At 46.4% G+C, this 13,734-nt stretch overlaps 2 protein-coding genes across 5 annotated transcripts in view; one reads left to right on the plus strand and one right to left on the minus strand.

The window, feature by feature from the left end:
- Positions 1–1,596: 1,596 nt before the first annotated feature.
- On the minus strand, positions 1,597–4,148 carry LOC125631651 (myb/SANT-like DNA-binding domain-containing protein 7). The gene is made up of 2 exons (XM_048838678.2): positions 2,723–4,148; positions 1,597–2,135 (listed from the first exon to the last, which is right to left on the minus strand). Exons 1-2 carry the CDS (start codon positions 3,279–3,281, stop codon positions 2,050–2,052), a joined length of 645 nt encoding a protein of 214 aa, XP_048694635.2. The 5' UTR covers positions 3,282–4,148; the 3' UTR covers positions 1,597–2,049.
- Positions 4,149–4,265: 117 nt separating this feature from the next.
- TCAIM (T cell activation inhibitor, mitochondrial) overlaps positions 4,266–13,734 on the plus strand; it is a 54,707-nt gene continuing 45,238 nt past the window's right edge. For 2 of the 4 annotated variants that reach the window (XM_075125716.1, XM_048838674.2), the window contains exons 1-2: positions 4,266–4,376; positions 4,748–4,998. In XM_075125716.1, coding sequence (XP_074981817.1) covers positions 4,757–4,998 — 242 coding nt within the window. In that variant the 5' untranslated portion in view covers positions 4,266–4,376; positions 4,748–4,756. Of the gene's footprint in view, positions 4,377–4,747; positions 4,999–8,226; positions 8,301–13,734 lie in introns of those variants that run through there. The other 2 variants (XM_075125717.1, XM_048838673.2) reach the window with 2 other exon arrangements.

Here is a 13,734-nt window from a genome sequence, read left to right on the forward strand (position 1 = left end):
CCTCCCTCCGTCAGAGCAACGGCAAACAATCGTTCCGCGCCTTTTTTCTGTGCGGACGCCATACCAAGGCAAGCATGGAGGCCGCTCAGCTCACTTTGGCAATTAGGAGCACATTAAACACCACACGCATTATCCAGCAGTATATGCAGCACCAGAACCTAGCAAAGCGATACTGGGCGAGGAGGCGACGTCAGCGCGGTCACGTGAGTGATCAGGACATGGACACAGATTTCTCTGAAAGCATGGGCCCTGCCAATGCATGCATCATGGTGCTAATGGGGCAGGTTCATGCTGTGGAACGCCGATTCTGGGCTCGGGAAACAAAGCACAGACTGGTGGGACCGCATAGTGTTGCAGGTCTGGGACGATTCCCAGTGGCTGCAAAACTTTTGCATGCGTAAGGGCACTTTCATGGAACTTTGTGACTTGCTTTCCCCTGCCCTGAGGCGCATGAATACCAAGATGAGAGCAGCCCTCACAGTTGAGAAGCGAGTGGCGATAGCCCTGTGGAAGCTTGCAACGCCAGACAGCTACCGGTCAGTTGGGAATCAATTTGGAGTGGGCAAATCTACTGTGGGGGCTGCTGTGATGCAAGTAGCCCACGCAATCAAAGATCTGCTGATATCAAGGGTAGTGACCCTGGGAAATGTGCAGGTCATAGTGGATGGCTTTGCTGCAATGGGATTGCCTAACTGTGGTGGGGCTATAGACGGAACCCATATCCCTATCTTGGCACCGGAGCACCAAGCCGCCGAGTACATAAACCGCAAGGGGTACTTTTCGATAGTGCTGCAAGCTCTGGTGGATCACAAGGGACGTTTCACCAACATCAACGTGGGATGGCCGGGAAAGGTGCATGATGCTCGCATCTTCAGGAACTCTGGTCTGTTTCAAAAGCTGCAGGAAGGGACTTTATTCCCAGACCAGAAAATAACTGTTGGGGATGTTGAAATGCCTATATGTATCCTTGGGGACCCAGCCTACCCCTTAATGCCATGGCTCATGAAGCCGTACACAGGCAGCCTGGACAGTAGTCAGGAGCTGTTCAACTACAGGCTGAGCAAGTGCAGAATGGTGGTAGAATGTGCATTTGGATGTTTAAAGGCGCGCTGGCGCAGTTTACTGACTCGCTTAGACCTCAGCGAAACCAATATTCCCACTGTTATTACTGCTTGCTGTGTGCTCCACAATATCTGTGAGAGTAAGGGGGAGACGTTTATGGCGGGGTGGGAGGTTGAGGCAAATCGCCTGGCTGCTGGTTACGCGCAGCCAGACACCAGGGCGGTTAGAAGAGCACAGGAGGGCGCGGTACGCATCAGAGAAGCTTTGAAAACCAGTTTCATGACTGGCCAGGCTACGGTGTGAAAGTTCTGTTTGTTTCTCCTTGATGAAACCCCCCGCCCCTTGGTTCACTCTACTTCCCTGTAAGCTAACCACCCGCCCCTCCTCCCTTCAGTCACCGCTTGCAGAGGCAATAAAGTCATTGTTGCTTCACATTCATGCATTCTTTATTCATTCATCACACAAATAGGGGGATGACTACCAAGGTAGCCCAGGAGGGGTGGTGGAGGAGGGAAGGAAAATGCCACACAGCACTTTAAAAGTTTACAACTTTAAAATTTATTGAATGACAGCCTTCTTTTTTTTGGGCAATCCTCTGTGGTGGAGTGGCTGGTTGGCCAGAGGCCCCCCCACCGCGTTCTTGGGCGTCTGGGTGTGGAGGCTATGGAACTTGGGGAGGAGGGCGGTTGGTTACAGAGGGGCTGCAGTGGCAGTCTGTGCTCCTGCTGCCTTTGCTGCAGCTCAACCATACACTGGAGCATACTGGTTTGGTCCTGCAGCAGCCTCAGCATTGAATCCTGCCTCCTCTCATCACGCTGCCGCCACCTTTGAGCTTCAGCCCTGTCTTCAGCCCGCCACTTACTCTCTTCAGCCCTCCACCTCTCCTCCCGGTCATTTTGTGCTTTCCTGCACTCTGACATTATTTGCCTCCACGCATTCGTCTGTGCTCTGTCAGTGTGGGAGGACAGCATGAGCTCGGAGAACATTTCAGCGCGAGTGCGTTTTTTTTTTCTTTCTAAGCTTCACTAGCCTCTGGGAAGGAGAAGATCCTGTGATCATTGAAACACATGCAGCTGGTGGAGAAAAAAAAAGGGACAGCGGTATTTAAAAAGACACATTTTATAAAACAGTGGCTACACTCTTTCAGGGTAAACCTTGCTGTTAACATTACATACATAGCACATGTGCTTTCGTTACAAGGTCGCATTTTGCCTCCTCCCACCGCGTGACTACCCCCTCAACCTTCCCCCCTCCCTGTGGCTAACAGCGGGGAACATTTCTGTTGAGCCACAGGCAAACAGCCCAGCAGGAATGGGCTCCTCTGAGTGCCCCTGAAGAAAAGCACTCTATTTCAACCAGGTGACCATGAATTATATCTCACTCTCCTGAGGATAACACAGAGAGATAAAGAACGGATGTTGTTTGAATGCCAGCAAACATACACTGCAATGCTTTGTTCTACAATGATTCCCGAGTACGTGTTACTGGCCTGGAGTGGTAAAGTGTCCTACCATGAAGGACGCAATAAGGCTGCCCTCCCCAGAAACCTTTTGCAAAGGCTTTAGGACTACATCTAGGAGAACCGCAAATGCCAGGGCAAAGTAATCCTTTCACATGCTTGCTTTTAAACCATGTATAGTATTTTAAAAGGTACACTCACCAGAGGTCCCTTCTCCGCCTGCTGGGGTGGGTTCGGGGGGTACTGGCTCCAGGGTGAGAAACAGTTCCTGGCTGTCGGGAAAACCGGTTTCTCCGCTTGCTTGCTGTGAGCTATCTACAACCTCCTCCTCCTCATCATCATCTTCGTCCCCAAAACCTGCTTCCGTATTGCCTCCATCTCCATTGAAGGAGTCAAACAACACGGCGGGGGTAGTGGTGGCTGAACCCCCTAAAATGGCATGCAGCTCATCATAGAAGCGGCATGTTTGGGGCTCTGACCCAGAGCGGCTGTTCGCCTCTCTGGTTTTCTGGTAGGCTTGCCTCAGCTCCTTCAGTTTCACGCGGCACTGCTTCGGGTCCCTGTTTTGGCCTCTGTCCTTCATGCCCTGGGAGATTTTCACAAAGGTTTTGGCATTTCGAAAACTGGAACAGAGTTCTGATAGCACGGATTCCTCTCCCCAAACAGCGATCAGATCCCGTACCTCCCGTTCGGTCCATGCTGGAGCTCTTTTGCGATTCTGGGACTCCATCATGGTCACCTGTGCTGATGAGCTCTGCATGGTCACCTGCAGCTTGCCACGCTGGCCAAACAGGAAATGAGATTCAAAAGTTCGCGGTTCTTTTCCTGTCTACCTGGCCAGTGCATCTGAGTTGAGAGTGCTGTCCAGAGCGGTCAGAATGGAGCACTCTGGGATAGCTCCCGGAGGCCAATACCATCAAATTGTGTCCACAGTACCCCAAATTCGAGCCGGCAACGTCGATTTGAGCGCTAATCCACTTGTCAGGGGTGGAGTAAGGAAATCGATTTTAAGAGCCCTTTAAGTCGAAATAAAGGGCTTCATTGTGTGGACGGGTGCAGGTTTACATCGATTTAACGCTGCTAAATTCGACCTAAAGTCCTAGTGTAGACCAGGGCTTAGAGACTAACGAATTTATTTGAGCATAAGCTTTTGTGAGCTACAGCTCACTTCAGCGGATGCATACTGTGAAAAGTACAGAAGATCTTTGTATACACACAAACCATGAAAAAATGGGTGTTTACCACTGCAAAAGGTTTTCTCTCCCCCCACCCCACTCTCCTGCTGGTAATAGCTTATCTAAAGTGATCACTCGCCTTACAATGTGTATGATAATCAAGTTGGGCCATTTCCAGCACAAATCCAGGTTTTCTCCCCCCCCCCGACACGTCTAGCGCAGGAATAAGTAGCAATTGCTGGGTAGCTGCCATGTATCAGAGGGGTAGCTGTGTTAGTCTGTATCCACAAAAAACAACAAGGTATCTCGTGGCACCTTAAAGATAAACAGATTTGTTTGGGCATACGCCTTCGTGAGTAAAAAACCCACTTCTTGATGTGGGTTTTTTACCCACGAAAGCGTATGCCCAAATAAATGGGTTAGTCTTTAAGGTGCCACCAGACTCCTGTTGCTGGGTAGCTGCGTTCACAAGCAGTGAAAATTGATTTCCAGCTCAGAGACAGAGCAGCGTGGGGCTCCCCAGCCAGGCTCGCTACTCCCGGTGCGTGGGTGGAGACATTGCCAAGCCCCCACTCGCAAAATCCCGGCGAGGAACTCGCAGCAGCGGGAGCTCAGGGGCGCGCGCCCGGCGGCCCCGCACAGCTGCTGCGGCGTGTGCGGTTACAGGCAAGGCCTTCCAGGTAACAGGGTGAAACCCCCGACGTGACGCGCGCGCTTCCTTGCTGGAGCGGTGGAAGCCTGAGGAGGCCGCTAAACTCCGGCCGGTTCCGCTCGGCTGAAGTCACCGGCGCTGGGATGGGAGTGCGGGGCGCCGGCGTCGCGAGCCTGGGGCCTGCCGCTGCGGAGGAGCCCGGTAACGGCGGCAAGGCCCGGGGGGGAGGAGGGGCGGAGAGAGTCCGTTCATCGCGTTTGCGGGGCTGGGGGCCGGGCTCCGCCGTCGCTCGGCACCTGGAGCGTCACGTTCTGCTTCCCAGAGGTCAACAGCCGCCGCTGGGGGCCGGCCGAGCTCTCGCGCATGCGCGGCTACACTGGCTGTCTCTCTTGGTCGCAGGCTGGAGAAATGCGCGAGGTGACGCGGCTGCGCGCGACCCCGGACCAGCGCGCGACCCGGAGCGTGGGCGGAGCCGGAGGAGGAACCGGCCCGGGAGGTGGGAAGGTGACGGCGGCGACCCCGCCCCTCAGGCCGCTCCTCCTTCTCCCTGTCGGGAGCGGGGGGCGGGTCACTAGTGTCAGGTCCCTGCGCCCGTGCCCCGCGATGGGGACCGAGCCCCGGCAGGCGGGGGCCGCTGTCACGACGCTGAGGTAAGGAGGCGCGCGGGGTTCTGCGCCCACGGGCCCTTCCGCGGCCTACGACCCCTCGGGAGCGGCCCGTTGAACGTGCTAACGGGCCCAGGCGGTGATCGGTTTCCACGTGACTCATTTAAATCATCCCGCTGTCCCGGGGAGCGAGGCCGGGGGCGGCGCTTTCCCGTCACGCGGTGGACTGGGCCCCTGGCGCTTTTGAAGGCAGCCCTGTTTGTGCCCGGATTGTAACCCCGGTGTTGTGCGGGGCCAGCTGACGAGTGCTGCCCGCGCCCGCTTTGGCTCGGACGCACCCTCGGAGAGGCTGGATGTTAAACCAATAACCCCGTGGAAACGCAGTCCGCCGGGCGGGGCGGCTGTGTCTGAGCGCCCTTCGTGGGGTCTCGGGGTCGGGCGGCTCTGCTCAGGGGCTGGATGCAGGCTAATGTCCCCTGGGCTGTAATACTTGGGGCTAGTTTAGGTGGTTGGGTTTAGATGATGTTGGGGGCCTGCGATATGCAAGAGGTCAAGGTGCCCTCTGGCCTTATACGCTGTGGATGGTCAAGAGCTGGAAAAAGAAAAGGAGTACTTGTGGCACCTTAGAGACTAACCAATTTATTTGAGCATGAGCTTTCGTGAGTCACTGTGGCTCACGAAAGCTCATGCTCAAATAAATTGGTTAGTCTCTAAGGTGCCACAAGTACTCCTTTTCTTTTTGCGAATACAGACTAACACGGCTGTTCCTCTAAGAGCTGGAAGGCACTTGGCTTGTGTTGTGTTTTGTAAACTTATTCTGTAGTATGCTGTGCAAGCCGCCAGGCCGTGTGGGTTCTGGCACCCTGCGCAGCTCCTCTGGAGACCAGGCTAAAACTCCTCCTTTCCTGCCTCTCACAAAAGACTGATTTGGAACTGCAGTTACATGACTGCATCTCAGATCCCTCACATAATGCAACATAGGCCCAACAGGTGTCCGCCTGAGGCAGCAAAATGTTTAGTCACGTGTTAATGGTGTGGGTTTCAACATGGTGTCTCTTAAATTTTCCTGTTGACAAATCAGCCCTGATTCATTCTCTCTTGCATGGAGCTAAAGACTCGCATTTTAGATTTTAATTTTAAGGCCGTTTTTTACAGTCTGGAGGTAGAATTTGCTGGATGCTTCATGAAATATTTTAAGAACTTACTCAAGTCTTTGAATTTTTGTAATTTACATTGCACTGCTTATGACCACTCTGAATTTGCCTGAGGTAGCAAAAAGCCACAGAACCAGCTCTAGTGTTGTACTCCTAACCTTTGGAAATATTGTAGCTAAAATATTTATATGAACGTTTGTTTGGTTAACTCCGTGTATACTGTTGTTGAAATAGCCATGCTGCAGTCTGGCTAATTAGGGAAATGGGTAGTTGCTTCAGCAGGCATAAGATTAGAATCTAAAATAGTGTGTGATTTGGTGAAAGAAGATGTCTGTAAAGAATGTGTTGGGATTTTTTAAATTGTTTTAGAAAAGTAATCAAATTGTTGACTTAACTGGTTAACCATAGCAGATTTTGTGCTGTATGAGAAAAGTGAATATTTCCTTTGTATTTAACTCCTTCAGCTTTTGCCTGTTCATGACATCTGTCATTCTTACTAACATTGGTATACCTGGAATGTTCAGTTATTCAGTTCAGCATGCTGCTGGGAATGCTCACAGCAATCAAGTGTTCGGTTAAATGTGAGGAGCTGACAGCAGACACTATTTATACACACACTATGCTGCTTCCCTTGAGGAGACTGCCAATTATGCTGAACTATTTTGTGTCTTTCCAAGAGGAAAAAAGGGCCTACACACTTATTAGCAAATAACCTTATACTTGACATAAGGAAGTGTTTGGCCCTACATCTATGGAGAATTGCAAAAGTATTAAAGCAAAAATTATTAGGACTGTTTTTAAAAATATGTGGTGAATGGACTATTAAAACACAATTTGTTTCAAGCTGCCCTAGATATCACTTGATTAACACTCAATAAAAATTAAAAAAATACATTACAATGAAAAGACTCAGATTTGTTTTTTTTTAAATGCAGTAACTTTTTGCTTGTCACTCTCCCTTCATGTAAAGGTTGAGAACTAAGGCTCAATAGGAATATGAAACCAAATGTATTCACTTTGAGTTCTGACGTGATAAGGCATAAATGATGCTTTATTCTCAAAGACTTTGGTGTTAGAAGTGGAGTATAAATCTAGTTTGTTTGAGGAAATAAAGTTGTGTTTTGCTCAGACACAACTGTCTTTTGATTAGGATGCAGATGAAATAATTGTGTGTGTTCAGTTGATCAGTTTAATAACATAATTAATACAGTAGCCAACACCAGATGTTTCAGAGGAAGACGCAAGAAAACTGCAGCAGGCAGTTATGAGAGAATCTGCCTCCAGAAATACTCCCTCCTAACCCTCAGTAGTTAGAAATTGGCTTAAGCCCTTCCAAAACTGTTTGGTGGCTTTTCTTGGTTCATTTATTTAGTGTTTACTACTGTGATTCTAGATTTTTCTTGTTATCCATACAAAAAATTGCTAATTTCATTTTGAAATCTGCTAAGCTTTTTGCCTCAATGATCTCTTGTGGGAATAGATTCCATATCGAATTATACATTGTATGAAAAACTATCTGCCACCTGTTTTTAAAGGGACACAACCAACTTGAAAATCAGATTTTTCAAAACAAATATAAAGTTAAATGTAGCACCTAAGATAACTGGAAGAAGTTTGAGTGAAAAACTGTTTTGCTCTGTTTTTTGTTTGTTTTTGTTCTGTTTTGTGGATTTGATAGCACTTTGTGCATAGTCAATGTTGCTGTTTTCCCCTGTGTAGCCAGTCAATTTCTCTTGTGCTGAAAAGACAGTTATAAATATCAACAGGGAAACTAAAAAACATTTTAAATATCTCAAAGGATTTTTTTTTAAAAGCCATACTCAGAAACTGGAGTATCTTTAAATTATTCTGTTTAAGATTTTCAAATAGTATCAGTTCAAATCCACCTATGTCAATACAGAATTTATCACATAATTTACTAAAGGATACTTTTTTCTTTTAGCTTAGGAAAAAATCTAAAACCATCCTTGTGTAAAACCAAATCCCACATTGTGGATTTTCTTAGTTGTTCATTACCACTGTTACTTCAATTGTAAAACAGTTTTTTAGAGAACTGAAAGGAGAAAATATACATGGACACAATCATTAAATATACTTTCCTTCTGTATTCTTCTTTAAGTGATCTAGCGGATGTCTGAAAGTTGACTTGAGCATAAGCAGTGAGATGTTTTCCCATTTGGGGTCTGTGAGGAGGTAAGACTGATTGCCAAATTAATCTACCCTTTAACTTTGTAATTAAAAACTGGAGGTTTTGTGTTTCAGAGAAAAATTGAAAAATATTAATCGGTCATTTGTTATCCATGTGCCGTTTTTACCACAATAGCTGCAATAAACATTCAGTCATCCAATGGAGGATGAGTTGTCAGACACAGGCTAAACAGAACATAGGTTTGAGTATGGCCTTGTGAAATAAGGTGATATAACAAAGCTAAAATTAAATATCCAAAATATAACTGAATTCTTATGCTATTAAAGTTCAGTATTACAGATAAAGTGAACTGTAAGGATAAAGTAAATTACTTTTACCAAAGATATTCAATGTGAAAACTACAGGAAAAAGTTGAGTTTAATAGATTTTGACACCAATCTTCAACAGGGGGTATTATTTCATCAATAATTATGTCTTGCAATCCTATTGCATAACATCTTATTGCAGAGATTTTGTTTGATAATATCTTTCACAATAGTGAGACTGCCCTACTCTAGGTGGTAATGATTTTGCTTTTGAACATGAATCCCTGTCTCTTCTTATCCTCCTTAATCTGAATGCGATTTTGGGGGGAAATTTTCACTCCTTGAGCAAAAAGTCAAGGGCACCTTCTTTGCATTTTTTTCTCTAAATTCATTTTAATTTCTTAAATTGGCGCTACAGCTATGGGATGCCTCAAAGGTCTGTCTTCCATCTTTTCTGTGTATATTCTTCATTCTGTTAAGTTAATTATGGTCTGTGAGTGTTCCTCCTTTGAGTAAATTCAAAATAGGCTGAGGATCCTAGCAAAAAACTATCTTCTAACATGGTAATGTTACATATAGTAGTTTTATTTATTTTGTTTCCATCTATCGCCATTTTTCTCATTAAGATCTTGGACAAATGTGATTTGTATGTCTCAAGACATACGTTCAGTTACAAGTTTTTCCTCATAACTTTTTTTTTTTATGTTAGCCAGAGGTAACTTTTAAAGATGGGAACAGGTAACAGGACGCCTAGGCCCTTTGCCAAGCAACTATGAAGGGGTAGGGTGCTGGCATTCTTGTATGGGTGTTGTCCATGGATCTTTTTTCAGACTCTACTTTTTTTTTTTTTTTTTTATGAGCTTCTAGCTAGTGGGTGTCTGATTAAATGTAAAGTACTTAAGAGTGTCTGGAAGGGAAAATCTTTCTCTTACTGTCTCAGAGCCTCCTGGTTACTGTAAAGATGGTGTATATGGGAGGGGATAAATTTTACTACTGTCCTTTCCTGAATAATAGTGGTGAAGCTGACCAGTCTTGGTAATTTCAGTCTGCTTCTTGACAAAACTAGGAGTAACAGAAGAGGTGGTAGAGTTGTCTCTCTGCCCATACAAGACTCTGTTGCTTTGGTTTACATTTGGTTCACATTTCAAAGGTTATTTTTATAACTGTAAGGGCTCCCCATCTTTGCCAGAGAAAGCTTTGTGCTTGTCACGGTCAGATTCTTCGAGCCCTGCAAGTTTATTTGAATCTTAAATATTCACCTACCCTTTTTTATTAGCCTCATCAGTTGTTGCTGTTGTTAACTAAAGGCAGGGCTTAAATTCAGCCAGAGCCATCCAGAACAGAGTGCTGGTAAATATTTTCAAACCTGCGGGAGCCCTGGCACCAAGCCCCAAAAAATACTTGGGAAGAATTTAAGACCTGACAAAGTGTTAGAGATACTGACAAACAAGATCAGGGTCCTTATCTCAACTTGAGAACTCAACACTTGTTTTAAAAAATTGTTAAAAATAAAATTTAGCCATGCACATGAGACTCTGATATCTGACCTTGTTTTAATTGCTGGATGGAAAGGTATTCACATGAAGGAATCTGCTGCCCAAGTGCTGTAAAAGATATTTGGAGATGACCCTAAAATGTTATGGATCTAAGTAAATTCTATTTTAATTTGACTCACTGTTTAATGATTTTGGAAAAGAAAAGATTTTTCCCAAAGACCAAACCATCGGGTTGTTAAGAGAAAGTGCAATGTAAAGTTAAGTTATTTGATTTTCAGAATATCCATATTTGCACAGATCTTGGCTTTTAAAACATTCTTTGATTGCCTTTCTTGGGTTTCTTGATGATGGTTTTACTAGATCTCATAAAATTTGAACTAACTGCGATTTGGCTATGGTGTTTGTTTGCAAAGGCATTTGACTAGTGCAATAAAACTTGATTGATTGATCTCCCTTTTGGTCATCTTATTTCAGCCTTGCAAAATTATCAAGATAATTTTAACAGTCCAGGCACATACTCCTCTACCCAACTCCTCTCCTCCCTCTCCCTGCCACAAAAAAACAAAAAAAAATCTGTTAGCCAACTTTTTATAGGGTAGGGGTAGACACAAAGAAATGTTCGTCACAATTTATTCTCCAGTAAAATTACTCACCCCAGGAAATCAGACAAATGGACTTTTATAAGGCTGTCTTATTATTTTTATATGGTCCTCATTTCTATGTGAAGGATATGCAACTATGCCTCTTATCTTTCATTTATTCGCCTGTCTTGAGTTTATCAACTTCTGACCATACTATGATTTTGTCTGTCTTGTATTTAATTTTGTGAAGTGTGGATTTTTTTTTTTTTTGGTCTATAGTTTAAATGAAAGACACTGCATAAATGTAGGTGTTTTACTGCTGAACAGAACTGAAGTGCTCTTCGTCATCTTAGTTTCAAACTGAATGTGAATGCTGATGGAAAGAAAAATTACTTCTCCTGGTAAATTAATTAGTATACTATGTGAAATCAGTTGCAAAGGAAAAATTCCATTGTTAAATATTTACTATTTACATGCTGGCCTTGATATTTATAAGTGTGCTGTCCTGTTCATTTAACACAATAACTCAGACAACTTTGTACTATGGTCAGAAACCTTAGTGCTCTTTTACCCAGAATTTGCCTTTTCCTCTCATTTCTCTAATCTGCCATGCAAGTCTGCTCTTTGTCATTTCCAGAATGTTGCCAGAACTTGCCCTTACTTCAGTTCTGCCTCCTGAGATCCTTCTGGGGCGATCAAGAATGCTGTGGTCATATAACTCTGCCACTCCAGGAAATGGAACCATATCATATTCATTGCATCTTGTTAGTTTTCACATTAGTTCAGAATTGTAATCCTGGTATTTACAAATTTCTAAAGCCAAAGACACACTACCTCCTATTTGCCCACTACTTGCTCTTACAACCTTAAACTCTCTCCTTTAACTGTCCACAATTGAAGTTCACCCTTTAACTTGTGCTTTCTGATCTATCTATCCAAACACTCCCTCTCTTCAAATCTTACTGTAAACAATCTTCTTTATCTATGATGGAAATTAAATCTGTCAACATCCCTCTTCTTCCCTCTGTTCTTGCATCTTTCCTCATTTTCAAATAAGCTTATTTTCTTTTACTCCAGTCTACCGCCTTACATCATTTTGTCTTCTATACAAGAATATGCTTGGGAAATGAAGTAAGTTTGCTCAGGTTTAAAAATAGCCATGGGCATGTGGGTCTCAGAAGTGAACAAGGGATGCCTTCTCTGTGTTGAAATATGATTATTTCTTTTTCAAGTGCTTGTTCATGTCCATTCCAATTAGGTGTGCACGTACTGCATGCATGGCAGTCGGAAGGTGTTTCCCCTAGCAGCCTCTGTTGGGTTGGCCTGCGCGTGCCCCCTGGGGTCACGCCTTCTTTATGCTCAATATAGGCCCTGCCAACCTGCCACCCCCTCAGTTCATTCTTACTGCCTGTGACAGTTAGCCTGAACGCTCGTGGCTCTTGCTCTGCAAGTGCAATTCCCCTAGTTTCTTTAACTTCTTTGTGTAAATAGTTTGTATACAGAGTATAATTAGTGTTAGTTTTAGATAAGGTTTACTTGGGGGTGCACCCTTTGGGCCCCTCCCCTTTTTTCTCTGGTACTGGGGTATGCCTCTGTCCCCAGGGTTAAAACCCTGCATAGACTGTGGCAAGCATATGCCAAAAAGTGACCCTCATGCTTCCTGCCTGAAGTGTCTGGGTAAAGGCCACCTCAAGGAGTGCTGCAAAATCTGTAGAGGTTTTCGGCTGAGGACCCAAAAAGAGAGGGAGCAGCACCTCAAGATACTGCTAATGGAAGTTGCTTTGCATGCCCATTCGGACCCCAGCTCAGCGGAGCCAACGCTGAGCACCTCAGCACCGGGGCGCAGTGCCATGGAACCGTCAGGGCATGAGTCGGCACCAAGAAAGGACTCCAGCAGAGACTCTCGGCACTGGCAGGCGTCTCTTCACAGGAGCTCCGTGCACTCTCATTCTCCAGTCCCCCACAAGAAAAGAAGACCCGAGAGGGGACGCTCCACCATGCCCAGAGCAGTGCTTAAGGAGCCCACCGCTGTGAGACCTGCGTCAGGCCACACAAGCTCAGCATCCACATTGAGGGTCGTGTTGACTCCTGACTCTCCCTAGGACCTTTTGAGTCTGGACACCCTCCCCTCCCTTGTCTGGGAGAGCTGTGACTTGCAGATACTGTCCACGCCGGAGGCATTCGAGGCGGTTGAAGACCTGATCACCCTCACAGCACTGCCTTCCCCCACCCCCTGAAACAGGACAGGATGCCCGCAGCAGTCTAAAAGCACCCATGAGACCCCAGCGCTGTCCAGGGGCAAACCAGCGATAATGCCATGCCAATTGCCATCCCCTCAGCACCGGTCACCAGTGCTATCAACGAACTTGCGGGTAGCGGAGCCACAACAGTCCTAGCCCCAAACGCCACTCTCCGGCACAGACGGGCTCCGCTCCTCGCTGGTCGTCTTATACAGAATCCTCGGAGTCAGAAGCAGAGTCCTACTGCTCCAGGAGGAGCAGGAGTTTGAGGTCCCGCAGACAAGAATAGCATCTCCAACTGAGACCGTGGCCGGGTCAGTGGCAGCCCAGTGGCCGTTTTGGACCCCTAGGCCTTATGCCCGGGTCACGGCCACTGGTCCTATTCTAGGTCAGCGACATATGTGCCCTCAGCCTCCCAGATGGTCGCTGTACCTCCGGCATCATTGATGTTGGCCGTACTCACTGGGGTGCCGACAGCGGCACCAGCCCTGGCCACCATGGCACTAGCTGCGCCAAAAGATCCCCTCAGTTCTGGGGGTAGCGAGCAGGACCCACTCCCAACTAGGGCCTCGTCGTCCTCCTCGCATGACAAGGCAGTGGCGTGCACATCAATGGCCCCAGCCTTAGAGGACAGTAGAGTGCTCCAACAACTGATGTGGAGGGTGGCACAAAACCTGAGCATCCAGGCTGAGGAGGTCATCGAGTCCTCTGACCTGGTGGTGGACATCCTTGCCCCTTCTGGTCCCTCCCATATCGCCCTGCCTCTAATACGGACTATACAAGAGACCACTAAGACATTGTGGCAGACTCCAGCCTCCTTGCCATCAACGGCAAAGAGGAATGAGTGGACGTGTTT

The sequence above is a fragment of the Caretta caretta genome, chromosome 2 (genome assembly GCF_965140235.1).
Source record: "Caretta caretta isolate rCarCar2 chromosome 2, rCarCar1.hap1, whole genome shotgun sequence".
Lineage (NCBI taxonomy): Eukaryota > Metazoa > Chordata > Testudines > Cheloniidae > Caretta > Caretta caretta.

Coding starts and splice junctions, on each gene's coding strand:
- LOC125631651 (XM_048838678.2), bottom strand. CDS start 3,281: ATGCAGAGCTCATCAGCACAGGTGACCATGATGGAGTCCCAGAATCGC. Junction 2,136..2,722: donor AGGCGGAGAAGGGACCTCTG/GTGAGTGTACCT, acceptor TTTCTCCACCAG/CTGCATGTGTTTCAATGATC.